The sequence below is a fragment of the Oenanthe melanoleuca genome, chromosome 7, assembly GCF_029582105.1.
Source record: "Oenanthe melanoleuca isolate GR-GAL-2019-014 chromosome 7, OMel1.0, whole genome shotgun sequence".
Taxonomy (NCBI): Eukaryota; Metazoa; Chordata; class Aves; order Passeriformes; family Muscicapidae; genus Oenanthe; species Oenanthe melanoleuca.
In genome coordinates, this window is record NC_079341.1 from 11,271,804 (window position 1) to 11,284,869 (window position 13,066).

General features: G+C 38.8%; 1 protein-coding gene across 2 annotated transcripts in view; it reads right to left on the minus strand.

The window, feature by feature from the left end:
• The window catches only part of ALS2 (alsin Rho guanine nucleotide exchange factor ALS2), a 35,511-nt gene that overhangs the window by 14,983 nt on the left and 7,462 nt on the right, over positions 1-13,066 (minus strand). For both annotated transcript variants that reach the window (XM_056496132.1, XM_056496133.1), the window contains exons 5-15: positions 11,066-11,426; positions 10,104-10,272; positions 9,537-9,633; positions 9,058-9,135; positions 7,930-8,106; positions 6,160-6,331; positions 5,603-5,783; positions 3,851-3,916; positions 1,305-1,467; positions 388-519; positions 24-152 (exon numbers count right to left, since the gene is read on the minus strand). In XM_056496132.1, coding sequence (XP_056352107.1) covers positions 24-152; positions 388-519; positions 1,305-1,467; positions 3,851-3,916; positions 5,603-5,783; positions 6,160-6,331; positions 7,930-8,106; positions 9,058-9,135; positions 9,537-9,633; positions 10,104-10,272; positions 11,066-11,426 — 1,725 coding nt within the window. The remainder of the gene's footprint in view (positions 1-23; positions 153-387; positions 520-1,304; positions 1,468-3,850; positions 3,917-5,602; positions 5,784-6,159; positions 6,332-7,929; positions 8,107-9,057; positions 9,136-9,536; positions 9,634-10,103; positions 10,273-11,065; positions 11,427-13,066) is intronic.

A 13,066-nucleotide genomic window follows, 5' to 3' on the forward strand; every position in this document is an offset into this window, starting at 1 on the left:
TGCCTGGCTGCAAGCTGGCTCACCTGAGCATGTACCAGAGCGTCGTTGAAGAGGATGAACCAGTTCACAGAGAACCTTCCTGCGTGCTGCAGGGACAGGGCCCGATTGCTGCTCTCACAGATCAAACGCCGCTCCGGCTTCCGCAGGGAGTCCTACACGTGGGGTCAAAAGCAAAATGACACCATCCCACTTCTCACTGACTGGGACTGAAGGTCAGTGCTTTAAGTCTTTCACAGTAAAGGCCCAACCTTTCTAAAGTAAAGAGTACTACAGCAACACCAGCTGGAAAAAACAGCAAGTGCAACTGAGACAGCAGCACCAGTAATAGACACAGGCACTAACAGCAAGAGATTCAAGCTGCTAATGGACTGGCAATTGTCACCATACCGTCATTTTTCCAGGAAAAGTCTTCCAGAAGCCAAGGGTGTATTCTGCTTCTTTCATTTTTCTGCTAAGATGGACAGCAAGACTCTCGTAACATGAACTAGAATCCTGCAGCTTCTGGTACTCTGGAGATGCCTGTAGGGCACAAGGTAAGACAGAGCTGAGGGCATCTCTGAACCCCTGTACCAACATCAACCAAGCAGCAATACAGCTGCTCATGACAGTTGGTCTGGGTAATAAACAGAGCAGACAGAGTCATTTTCTTGGTCACAGGTTCTGTTGATGTGCTGATAGTTTTTAAAAATCACACAAAGGTCTCTGAATGTTACAAGGAGAATTATTAATACACATTACAAGGAGAATTATTAATACACAATTACATGATCTACATTTTTGCAGCTTAACAAGTTGTACCACAAGTAGTGCTCATAATTGCAGGAACAATATTCTAAATTACTATATTCGGTTAAATGTGCAAGTAGTTACTGTTCCTGTTTAGTCATCTTTTATTTCAAAACAAAGCAATTATATACATCTAAATGGGTGGTAAAAGTCTGCTTAATATATATGTAGTGTTTTTAGTAGAGTATTAGAGCCAAGGGTAGTTACAGCAATAATGCCAGATGAAGCTGAAAAGCAAGAGGCAAACATCAAAACAATATATTTGCAATTAAGCACTCAGGCACACAAACAAGCTCTGGCAGGGTAACAAGTTTATACCTGCTATGTGATCCATGCAGGTGGTGTAAGTTTATGCAAATATATCTACAAGATCTTCCCTGCAGCAAACACAAGTTTGAAGTAGCTCCTCTGAGGAATAAACTGTTCTTAATTACCTGGCATTTGCTTTACACAGTTAATTCCAAGCTGTAAGTTTTATGTGTTTATTTATTGAACTATAGATAGAAAAGCCAACCTACCACTTCAAAACACGTGGCAAGTTTTAGCAAAGTTCTGGCATAATTATGAAGTCGTCCAAATGGCATGAAAAACAGAGCATTCAAAACTTCCACTAGCTGGAGGTTTTCCTCATTCTTTTCAGACAGTTTCTGTAACAGCTCCTGGTTTTTACTCAAGAAGTCTCTAAATGATGGAACCATTGGGAAACAGAGGGATGAGAGAAGAAAAAAGTGATTAAGACATCAATAATGTTTATGTAAATGAACCCAGATCACCCCTTTTTGGATTATCATAAACCAATAAAAATTCTAAGGGCAAACGCATGCTACTTATTCATCTATTCACAATTTAGTTCAAGGAAGTCCAGTAGTAAAAACATGTAGGTAAAACTGCAACACGACTTGTTTTTTACTTCTAATTTCATATGCTCAATCATTAAACTGGTTGAAGGAAGTTGACTGTGTTGCTCACTTGGGAGTGTAATCGATTACCTTCTTCCGCTTTTATCACTTGATTAGTAAAAAAAAAAAAAACAGGTGGATAGACTTCCCCATTGCCTTTAGAGTGTTAAGTTTCTAACACAGTTGATTTATACAAGAAGGCCTGAAAAAAAATCTTAACTTTGCTGTAGTGCACTTCCCTAAATATACTGAAATAATTTCTTCCCCCTGCTGTTTTCGAGGCAACTGAGCAGTTCTTCACCTAACTACAAAAATTACATCCTACCTCAGAGAAAGGCAGAAAATCTGTTCAATCCTCAGTCTGACTTCCAAGAAGGAGAACTAATCTAGTTCAGAGAAGAAGAGGGAAATTATTCTGAAGACAGTACATTAGCACACAAACCCAGGATTTCTTCATTAAAAGGAAAGCACACCTATTTTTCCCTCTCCTTTACCATAAGTGTGTGCTCACTGGCGCTGGCACATAGGACATGTGCACTGAAACACATCCAGCTGGGAAACGTTTAAACCACAAGCTGCAAGAATCAGGTGAGGCTGAGAGAGCAGACCTCAGGGATAGCAAAACAGAGCAGAGTTCACAGCAGGTTCCCTAAGAATGCTACACAATTAGTGAGATGCCATTCACACAAAATACTGTACCTTGTCCAGGTCTGCTAGTGCTATTTAAGAACTCTGTCACTGAACAAGCCTTAGGAATAAAGTCTTCTTCAGAGAGAAGACTGTTTTTCCTAATTTTAAATTTATGCCTCTGGACAGCTTGCTCTTTTTAATTTTGAGATCCTTATATGGAGGTTTCTCTGTTGAAAAGCATCAAACAAGAACAGACAACACTCAATACAGCTTGTCTACTCTTTTAGAGGACATGCTCAAAAACCTGCCAACTATGGAGGCTTCCATTGAAACTGGCACTTTTTTTAAAGACAGGACTACATCTAATGCATACATGCTGCAGCACATCCATAAAAGATGGGCTGACACCATTAACCATTTACTTAAGACAGTATCCCTCAGGGAAGGAGTGGGGGGGAAATTCATCATTAGCAGCAAAGATATTCTTAACCTTCCTTTGCAAGGAGCAGAACAAAACTTGCACAACATCTCTTCCCTGAAGTGTTATTTACCTAATGGGACCCTGGTTGCAGTAGAAGAAGCTGTGACACCCAACAGTGACAACTGATGTGATGAATTCAGCATGGATGATTTCAGTATGAATTATAAACAAGCTTATACTTGAGCTAAGATTTCCTCTAAGTCACCCTAAAAATCCTGACCAATGAAGAAAGATTGCCAGTGTCTCTCTGCAGGGGGATTCTGTATTTAGACTTTGGCACTGGTCCTTGAGGGCAGAATATTCCTTGTCCAGGTAACTGCATTTCCATGAACTTCCATTACCATAATTTATACTGCATTCAAAGTGCTCCATAAACATTAACGGAATTACTCCTAGATTACAGAATTTGTGAAGGAAGGCAGCAATGCCACAAGCAAATTAAAAATTACCCTCAGTACAACAACTTCTTCAAAGCACTAGCATGAGAAATCCAGTATCATTACTTTATTTTCTAGAAAAAAATATTATATAAATGAGTAAAAAGCTTTATGATCTAGAAACCTCAATAATCTCAGTCCTTAAAATTCAATTAATTCCTCACATTTACAGCATCTCTGCATGAAATAGAGTGAAGAAACCTTAAGAGGCAGAGAAGATGCACATGAAGAAATGTTATTTTGCATCATTTCTTGACAGCAACATTTGGAAGAATAAACACAAACACTGAATAATGATGAACGTTTAACCTCATTTATCTATTTTTCAAAAAAACAATATTTGAACTCTGTATTTCTTTGAAGGAATTTACAAGAACAAGCTCTTTTCCTCCTTTCTCCACCTTCAAGATGAACTAACTGAACTCGGCAGCATTTTAACCTAAATTTTTATCACAGTTAAGAGGAGGTAACTTTCTCTTGGTCTGAAGGAAAATAAATTAGTGTACTCAAGTATGCTGAGACCAAGTCTCTGCATGATCATGACTACACACTCTCCATTCTTTACAGTTCTTTGCTAATTGATAAAAATGTCTAAAAAATGGTAATAGTTTGCTTACATTGCTGGCTTTGCAAGGAGCATAAATCCTCCCATTACGAGGAAGTTTGTTACTGAAGTACAATACCTAATATAGGGAAGAAAAAGATCTTCAGTTACAAAATGAAAACATCCCTGAAAGTAGCAACTGTTGAAATGTCCGAGAGCTCATAATGATATCTATAATATCTTTTACTACACAAGTTATATGGTACTTGAGCAACACTCAGTGTTAGTGAACACCTGACATTCACCTTCCACATGGAGCACTGAACATGCACCACTACACATTTCTGCTGCCATTAGCACAATCCAGAGGGCTTATTTAATTTTATTTTTGTTTCTCTCAGATTTGGGCATGTACAGATTAAACAACTTGTTTCAACCATTTAGGACTGCTAGCTTCTAATTATAGTCAAGAAGGAAATTTCAAGAGAGGAATTTTCTCTTTTCCCAATATTCAACATTAAATAACTTCTCCCCATCACCATTAAAAAAAAACCAACAAAACCACCTTTCTCCAAAGAAACAGGTTTCTGCTTAGCCCATTTAACAGATTATAATTATGCTGCCATAAAAGATGCTCATGGTGTAATGCTGAGGTTCTGATGCCATATACATAAAAACATGTAAGCAATAGGGAGCAAAGGGGGAGAGCAGAAGACAAGCAATAGTGAGAATAGAGATTAGGTATTTCAGTCTTTGAGGAAGAAGAAATTAAAACCACCTATTCTGAGTAATGAAAACCAATTTTAAAAACCCAGGTTTCAAGAAAAATTCAAGTTGAAGACTAAGTAAGAAAATGAGAAAATACATATTTAGAACTATGAACAATTTATATGATAAACAGAGATGGAAGCTTCTTTTAGGGTGATACAGCATAAGCTCACCACTGACCTAGCAAAAATGTTATTGGTTGTACCTGTGTTCAAAAAAAAGTGCAACCAGCTGTCCATTCAAACTGCTGCTGCATAATGGAGTTGACAAGTACTGCATAAGAACTGAAGTTGATAATCTCAAAATTTTGTTTCCTTAGATATTTTCAGATATCTGGTAACCAAGGCTACATTCAGATATGACACTTTAAAACTTTCTGGTAAGCCATTATTTTTCACAAAAAGTGGTAAGTATTAAGTATGAAGGGACTTCCATCATATTTAAATAAAATTGTCCAGAAACTACTGGAAAGATAGTAAACACGTTGACTGCACAGATCTTTGCTCCCAAAAGCATTAAGCCAATAAAAACAATAACCAGAAAAATCCAGACTTAATTCTGAGTACTAAAGCAGATCCAGCTTTTGGGTGACAGGTGTAATGCCAGCTCTTTAGCAGGTACGAGGACAGACAAATTTTCTTCTGGAAAACAATCTTTAGTTAATGACTATTGAAAAAGCATTTTGTAACCTCAGTAACTCCCCAAAAGTAGCTTTAATTACCAGCCTAGCAATGCTAAGTCTATCACATTATACTACAAGATCCTTAATAAGTGATGAATAATTAGGCTTATAGGCAGGGATCAAGGAAGAGTCTGTACCCAGAGTTTTACACAAAGGAAGGTAATGCTGTTCACGTGCTCCACTGGAGAAGACTTGGAAATACATCTCACAGCAAAATGAATCCATTTGTGTAAAACTCTCCACACATTTCTAAATCACAACAATACAACAGTTACACAGCTTTCCTTATGACCTACTTTCCCTTAACTCAGGGCTTGTTGCAGTCAGTAGATTAAGCCTGCAGAGACTCAAGATGAGAGGGAATTGGATACTTGCTCAGTGTAACTATCCAAAAAGAGACTGGAATGCTTCAGAATGGCCAAGCTCCTGGCTTCTTTTACTCCATGAAGAAAGCTACTTAAAGAAGCTCCATGTTGACCAATGAGATAGCACAGCTTGCTGAACCTGCTTGCCATTTCCTGCAACAGCTGGATGGCATTTGCATTGCCCAAATTATCTGTAACAGACCAGAAAGCAATTTAGCTTACCTTATGAAAGAGCAGCACCCATTAACAAAGAGAATCTCAACATGATGCTGTTTAGATGTTTTATCAGCACTTTCACCTCATGGCTACATTATCCAGAATCAGAAATCCAACAGTTTTAGACTAAACACAGCTCAAAAAATGAACGTATTTCAGGTGAAAGTGCAAACATTAGCAGAATGCACACTGTCAAAATGTAACTGTCTTTAACTTCTTCATCCAAACAGGGGAGAAAGCAAGACCTTAGTTTTATCTCAAAAATGCATTATTACTTTTAAATTTTGCATAACAGATTTGCTGTGGAGTAGGGGAAACAATATCAAGGAAAACATTAAAAGAAAGTCTTACCTAAACCTAAAAGAGGTCTAAGAACCTGAGACTTGATCTCGCTCAGTTTGAAATAAAACCTTCTCTCAGTAGCAGCCAACTCATGCAAACTGGCAATATATCCCATTACATTTTTGTCTACTAAGGCCAGACAGTTGTCACCACCAGCTATCACATTGCTTATGTACCCTATCTGAAAGATGAAAAAGAGAAAAAAACCAGCAGCTTTAGTGTTTTTCTTTTTACACTCCAATTTAAAAATAGAGTAATGCAAACAAAGCTTATCTTGGAGAGCACTAAGTGATAGTAAGCATTAATTACCTCCAGTGACAAACAACCCATTCAATATGGCTTAATACAAGAACGACAAAAGTTGAAGATACATTTATAGCCACTGCTGTTCATTTTCCTGACTCTGACAGAGCCAAAAGACAATAAACAGACCACCTTCTAAGGTGGCTCATACAACCATCCCATGTTTAAGACAGTGACCTTAAGTTCAGTCCCTTTAGAACTGCAATATGCTTATATTAACATTATCAAATAGCATCCTATTTTAATATCCTATTAAATACAAAGAGAGAAGAATAAGCCTTTATTATAACTATGATTGTGCTCTGGACAGGTCCTTTCTGGACCTGGAATATGTCAATTTATTGATAAGAGTCCAGTTTATTGATACTGCAATATTACTAAACAGTAGTACTTGCTTTCCACAGTTTAAAGCAAAACTCTTCTCTAAGGTCAGCACAAGTGCCAGGGATGCATTGTGGTTCCTCACTAATTTTGTCTCACCTGCAATGCATTGAATAATTCAGAGTTTGAGCTCTACTTTTATTTCCTTGATTGCTAAATAGAAGATTCCTGTGAAACACTGAGCCTAAGTTGTTAATAGGCAACCAATCCTCATATACGAGAGCCTAGCAGCCTCCTTTGAAGAGAAGGGCTAGCAACAATCCTTCAGAAGGAATACAGGTGCCTGCATGCACAGACACAGACCCAGTGTCTAAATCTCTGTCCCTCCTCAAAACATTTCCCAAACTGTTATTCTGCTCAGTTTAGGGAAATAGCAGTGATACCCGGAGGAGCTAAAGCAGAGACATTCCCTACCCTCACAAATTCCTTTTTGTCACCTTAAACTCATGTTGGTCAGCTTGGAAGAGGACACGCAGTCAGAGATCACACTCCTATCTCATGCCAACCTCAAGGCATGTGTAAGATTCAGCTTCATGAAAAAAAACTGTGTAGGGCCACCTCCTATTAACATCAGATGCATATTTTTGCTCAGATCCCTCTTTGCACTCATGAAAGGGACAGGTAGAGAAGGACATGGTGCAGAACTCACAAGCACCTTTTGCCCAGTCCCAAACAAGAGGCAGAATATTGGAATGGAGTAACAGAATACAGCAGCCAGTGGCCTCAGGCAGCTGAGAGACAAAGAAGTGAAGAGCAATAGCAGTGAAGACTCAACACAAAGGCTGGTGAAACAGAGCACAGTGCACGCTTTGGAGTGCATTTCTGTAGCATGCACAGACAAAAGGAAATGGGTTAAACACACTAGAAACACCTCCTTGTCCCTCAAACAGAAGAGAAGGCCAAGAAACAGGCAGGGGAGGGAACAATAGTAACTTGGCCTCCTCTCTGCCCTCCATCCAGTGTGCTCCTCATTTGGAGTACTAGGAACCAACCACATGGCTTGACACCTTTGAAAGCTCATGGAGGCACCAGCACTGTGCTGTTTTCTAAGAGTGCCAGTATGATCTGTACTGACTTAAAGGAAATAACACTCACCTTACTACAAGCTACTAACAAAACTGGACTCTTAGTACAGCTATTTTCATTCAAATTGCTTTCTGTTGATGTCTCCTGACCACAGTAATATAATCCAGGTTGGAAGTCTTTCTCATCTGCTAGGAAGAGAGAATAATCTAGTCCTGCTGCTGTAGTCCAAATACCATCACCGCACACCTAAAATTCAGGAGGAAGGAAGACATTAAAAATCATAACCCAAAGCTTGAAGGAGAGAAAACTACATAACTCTTCTAATCATACACATGCATAATATACCTGCCAAGATAACCTATTGCAATAACTGGCCAATTTTTCAACTTCAGAGTCTCATAACAAACTCCTTACGCATACACTGAAAACTCTTTCCGGTGTTCTTTCTAATGGCTGATTTTTTTGCCTTTCAGTTACTAATCAGTTTTATTTTTAAATGGGCATCAAGTGAGCTTGATTAAAGTTGGAACACTATTTTCCCCTCTGCATTTAACTGGGAAATCTATAAAAACTTTAGACAGTTAATCTGCTGTACATTACTTTGCATAAGGCTTAAGCAGGAAAATTGTGCAGCTAGTTTTCCATTAGGATGAGCACCAGAAAACATGGGAAAGGCTGTGGTCTAACCCAAAAATTGTTATCTTGCTATTCAATGTGTTACAAGTACAAAACAAAGAGAAAACCCCACTGCTAAAACACTGCAAAGCTCTGGAAACACAGAAACAAACAACAAATGTGGCCATGGTACAGGCAGGCTAAAAGCGCTAGAAATAATTGTTTACAATAAGAACAGAGTTCTGAAAGATTCAGAAGTTTCAACACTGCAACATCAATATCAGAGAAACCAAACATAAGGTCAGAATGAAATCTGATAGAAAGATACAACCAGCCACATTTCATAGTTCATAGAACTTCATTGTGGACAAAACCCAGCAGAAGTCTGTGTAAATGATTTCTTGGGTAGATCTTCACAAGCTCATCTAAAGATCATTTCACAACATAAGCCAAAGAAAATCAAGGACTCTTTTATTACATAGCACGTGGATCCATGAACAGGTCACTCTCAGAAATTACTCTGCACTCACTTGTTCAAGAAGACCCTAAGCTGAAAGAAGAAGACCACAGAAAATGAAGTACCTTTGTGAGACGAGGGACAGTTGTTGGCGAGTTCAAGTGACCAAGCTGGCCAGAGATATTACTGCCCCAGGAATACACCTGCAAGAAGCAGTGGTGAACATCAGAATGTACATTTATATATATGGAAACATACTGAACTGTGGTAGAACACCACATCAAGTGTGCAAACACAAGTCAAGGCTATAGGATTAATGCACTGAGAAGCACTTCCTGAATTTTCACTGCCTTCCTACATTCTCAGATTGTCTTCTCACATTCAGAAACAGAATGCAACAAATCAAGTCACAGCAATCTTTAAAATAATGTTGATGGTACATGCAGAACTTCGGAAGGAACAGAATTTAGATCCCACACTGCTTCCATGCTGCCTCCCACAAACAAGAACAAAAGTTCAGAAGCAAAAGAAACTAAAAACTAGAAAAGACCAAGCATGGTAATTATGTCAGAGATAAACAGTAAATGGTAACAATCACTTGTACCTGGGATTTGGCAGTGAGTGCTAAGGAATGATGGCCACCAGCAGAGAGGTGAATCACTTCCTTACCATCAAGGCTTTTCACACAGAGTGGCTGAAGCCTGTCAATCCCCAGAACCCATAAGGTGAGGGAGGAGGGGTAGAAGGTGGAAAAAGAAAAAATATTATCACAGGTACTGTTAATGCAAAAACACTCAAGCGTTTATTTTCTTCCCCAAAACAAATTAGGAAAACCAAAGATATATGGAACCTTCTGGCAATAAACCAGCTTAGTAAAAATGGTCAGGAAGGGCAAAAGTTGATGACAGACCTGACCTCAATTTAGACAAAGTCAAAATATCACCAAAGCTGTTACTGATTACAAAGGGAAAAGTTGTAATTGATTGATGCCTGGTAATAATGCAGCATAAAACATGTTACTTGGAGAAATTTAGGCTACAACACTTAAAAGAACAAGAACACAATGCATGGCAGACATTTAAATTTGAGAAGCCGAGACAGTTCAGTACTCAAAATTTTCTAGCAATCTAGCAAATAAAAAAACAAAAAACATTTATCAATGAAATCTCACCTTGGCAGAACATCACCATGCCCTAGCTGACCTTCCTTGCCCTTCCCCCAGCTCCACACCTCTGTTCTTAGAGAGGGCAAAAGAGCATCAGCTTCACCACTGTAGGTTGGAGTCAGAGCCACAGTCCTCATTTTTGCCCGTCCCACCTTCCGTAAGAGCCTTGGGGAAACTGAGCAGAGGCCAAGAATTAGAAAAATTTCTGATCATTTTGGTGAATGCATCACTCAGACTGTGTGTTACACAGTAACAGCACTACTTAATAGTAAGCGATCAAAACTTCTCAAAGCAGTTTTAATTCAAGCCTGAGAACAAAGGTTGGCAGGTAAGACAATAGGTTATGGATACAAAGAAGTAACATAGGTGCTAAAACCAGACAAATGCCAAGTAGTTTTTACCAGTTGCTAAAAAGGATAGCAGACATTTGAGAACCATGCAGTTATAATGAAGCAAGTGAACCAAAACAAACTATACATTAAAGTGTTTTGGAAGAAAATATATCCTTGCAACAAAAGAAGACTTCAACATTTTCTTCAAATCCAAGATCAGTATAGAACTAAACCATATACACATTCAGAGCAATTAGCAACACTAAAATCTGTGAGGGAAGAAGGTCATTAATTTCGAAGTTCAGCAGTGGGAACTGGAATACTTATACGTCCCTGGCTCAAAACCAGCTCAGTGCAGTGCAGATTACAAACCACATAGATTTTTATCTGCTGCAAAACCAACATGAAAGATACCTCAGTATCATCTGGCAATATGACTCTTCCAACGTGCTCAGTTTACCTTAATTTAACAAGACAGACCATTTGCAAACCTACTGGTTTTGATTTTCTTTGCACACAGTATCTTTTGAGAGATCATTAGATGTGTGTTTAGTATATATTTGGGGATTTCTTCACTTATAAACCCCCACATTATTTTAAGTTTTCCAGTGTTTTTTCACTAACATGCTTTTTTACCTTGTGACAACAAGCCAGGCAGTGAAAGCCTTCGACTCCCTCCTTCAGATTCCTCTTCTCTAATATCTACTAAACTGGAGCTCTTCTTCCCCTGCATGGATTCCTGCCTGACCTGCTCCTCCCGGCTGTCCTTCAGCGCCTCGGGCCCCGGGGACCTGCTGCCCGGCTGAGAGCCCGGCTCACTCGAGGATGTGCCGTACAAGTTCATCACCTTCTTCAGCGACAGGGCTCCAGCCTCGTAGGTGGCAGCCACCCTCACCCCAACCGCCGAGGCACACGAGGCCACCAGGCTGTTCAGGGTGGACGTGCTGCTTCCTGCAGGACCAGGGATACAAGCACTGAGCTGCTCCTCTTGGGATGGCTGAAACCAAAGGGGAATTGGAAACTATCAGAGCAACAGCACACAACAGAAGGATGATGATACACATTCACTATTCAAACCATGGGCTGGACTAAACACCACATAGTTTATTATAAACTGTATACACTGGAAATTATAGATGTATTTTAACTGGATATAATATAAATTATCTATGCTATTATTATCTATTATCTATTATTTTATGCTTAGGTGTACATCTATTGCTCAGAATAATTTTTATAAAGGTAGCACCAGACATCACTTCTAAATGGACTGGGCTTTGTCTGTTGCACCTGGCTTGTAGCTCATCCATAAGAGACTGTAAGTCTGGGGTTTTTAAATACCAACAAAAAAAGGATCTCTGCAAACAAATACAAAAAAGGATATAATTTTAAGGTTATTACCAACTTCTTTGCTACCAATGAGACTGCATCAGTAAGCATGCTCTATTTTCAGAGAGACAAGTTCTCTCTTCAATATCATAAAAGGTAAACAGTAATTCATGGATTCATTTTGCAAGGCCTATCTTAAAACCAGTCTGGGCTGTGTCCCCTTACACCACTGCTGTGTCCATATAAAGCTTGGTCAATAATCAAGAAATCACACCAGGGACAAACTGACTGAAGGCAATTATTAGCCCCAGCATACCATTATCTATAATAGCAATCAGCTGACCCACCAAATAAGAAACAATGCCTAAAATTATCTCTGACAAATACTTTGAATAGTAAAACAGCAAAATAAGACAGCAAAGTCTAATTTTCCCATCTAATACACTGCAGAAAATGGTATTATTGTAAGTATTATAATCATTACAAGTATTACAGCTCATTTTATTAAAAATAAAAACAATCTTTCACTTCTTTAAGCTTCTTTAAAGCTTAGGTTAAAGGGCTGGGATTGGTTCTATTTACTTTATCCTATTTCTAAAAGGCATACCTAGCAATACAGGAAAGAAAACTTTATTTGTACAGGAAAGCAAAGAAAAATGAAGGATGTTACTAATGCTGAAACACTGCATTAGACCTCATCTTTGCTCTTCACATGTATGTCAGTTGCAGAAGATTCAGTTGCAGTGAATCAGTTGCAGTCTTGATTCCTGATTCCTGAAATTGTGCAAGGAAAACAATGCTCTGGAAATATGCCAGGAACAAGGAATTGAGAAAGGGAGCATGAAACTATGTGTTTCAGGCATTTCCCAATGCTGGTGTTCTTTCAAGAGTCAGAGGAGTCCACAGAATGCTACGATGTATTCATAATTTCAAAAAGCAAAACGAAGAGCAAACGTATTTCCACAACATTCATTTCTCTAAAGTAGGTTTTCCTCAGAGTAAGAAAGCATAACTTGCTGAACTACCGAGTTACTGGACAGATTTTAAAACTATGGGGGTTTTGTTGCCATCAGAGACAGTAACAAAAATGAACTAGTTTTTAGGTATTGTGAAATGTATTGCCCAGAACCACTGTGGAGAATGTCTTACTGCAACTATTAAAAAAATAAACAAATTTATGTCTGCACAACATTTTAAAATGACAAAAGAAATTTTCAGAATTCCACCATCAGTTTTGCAAACTAGGCTACAGAGCAGCCGGGTTCCTCACAGGCCAGTAGTTAGGTAAGGACTGCCAGGCTGCACTGC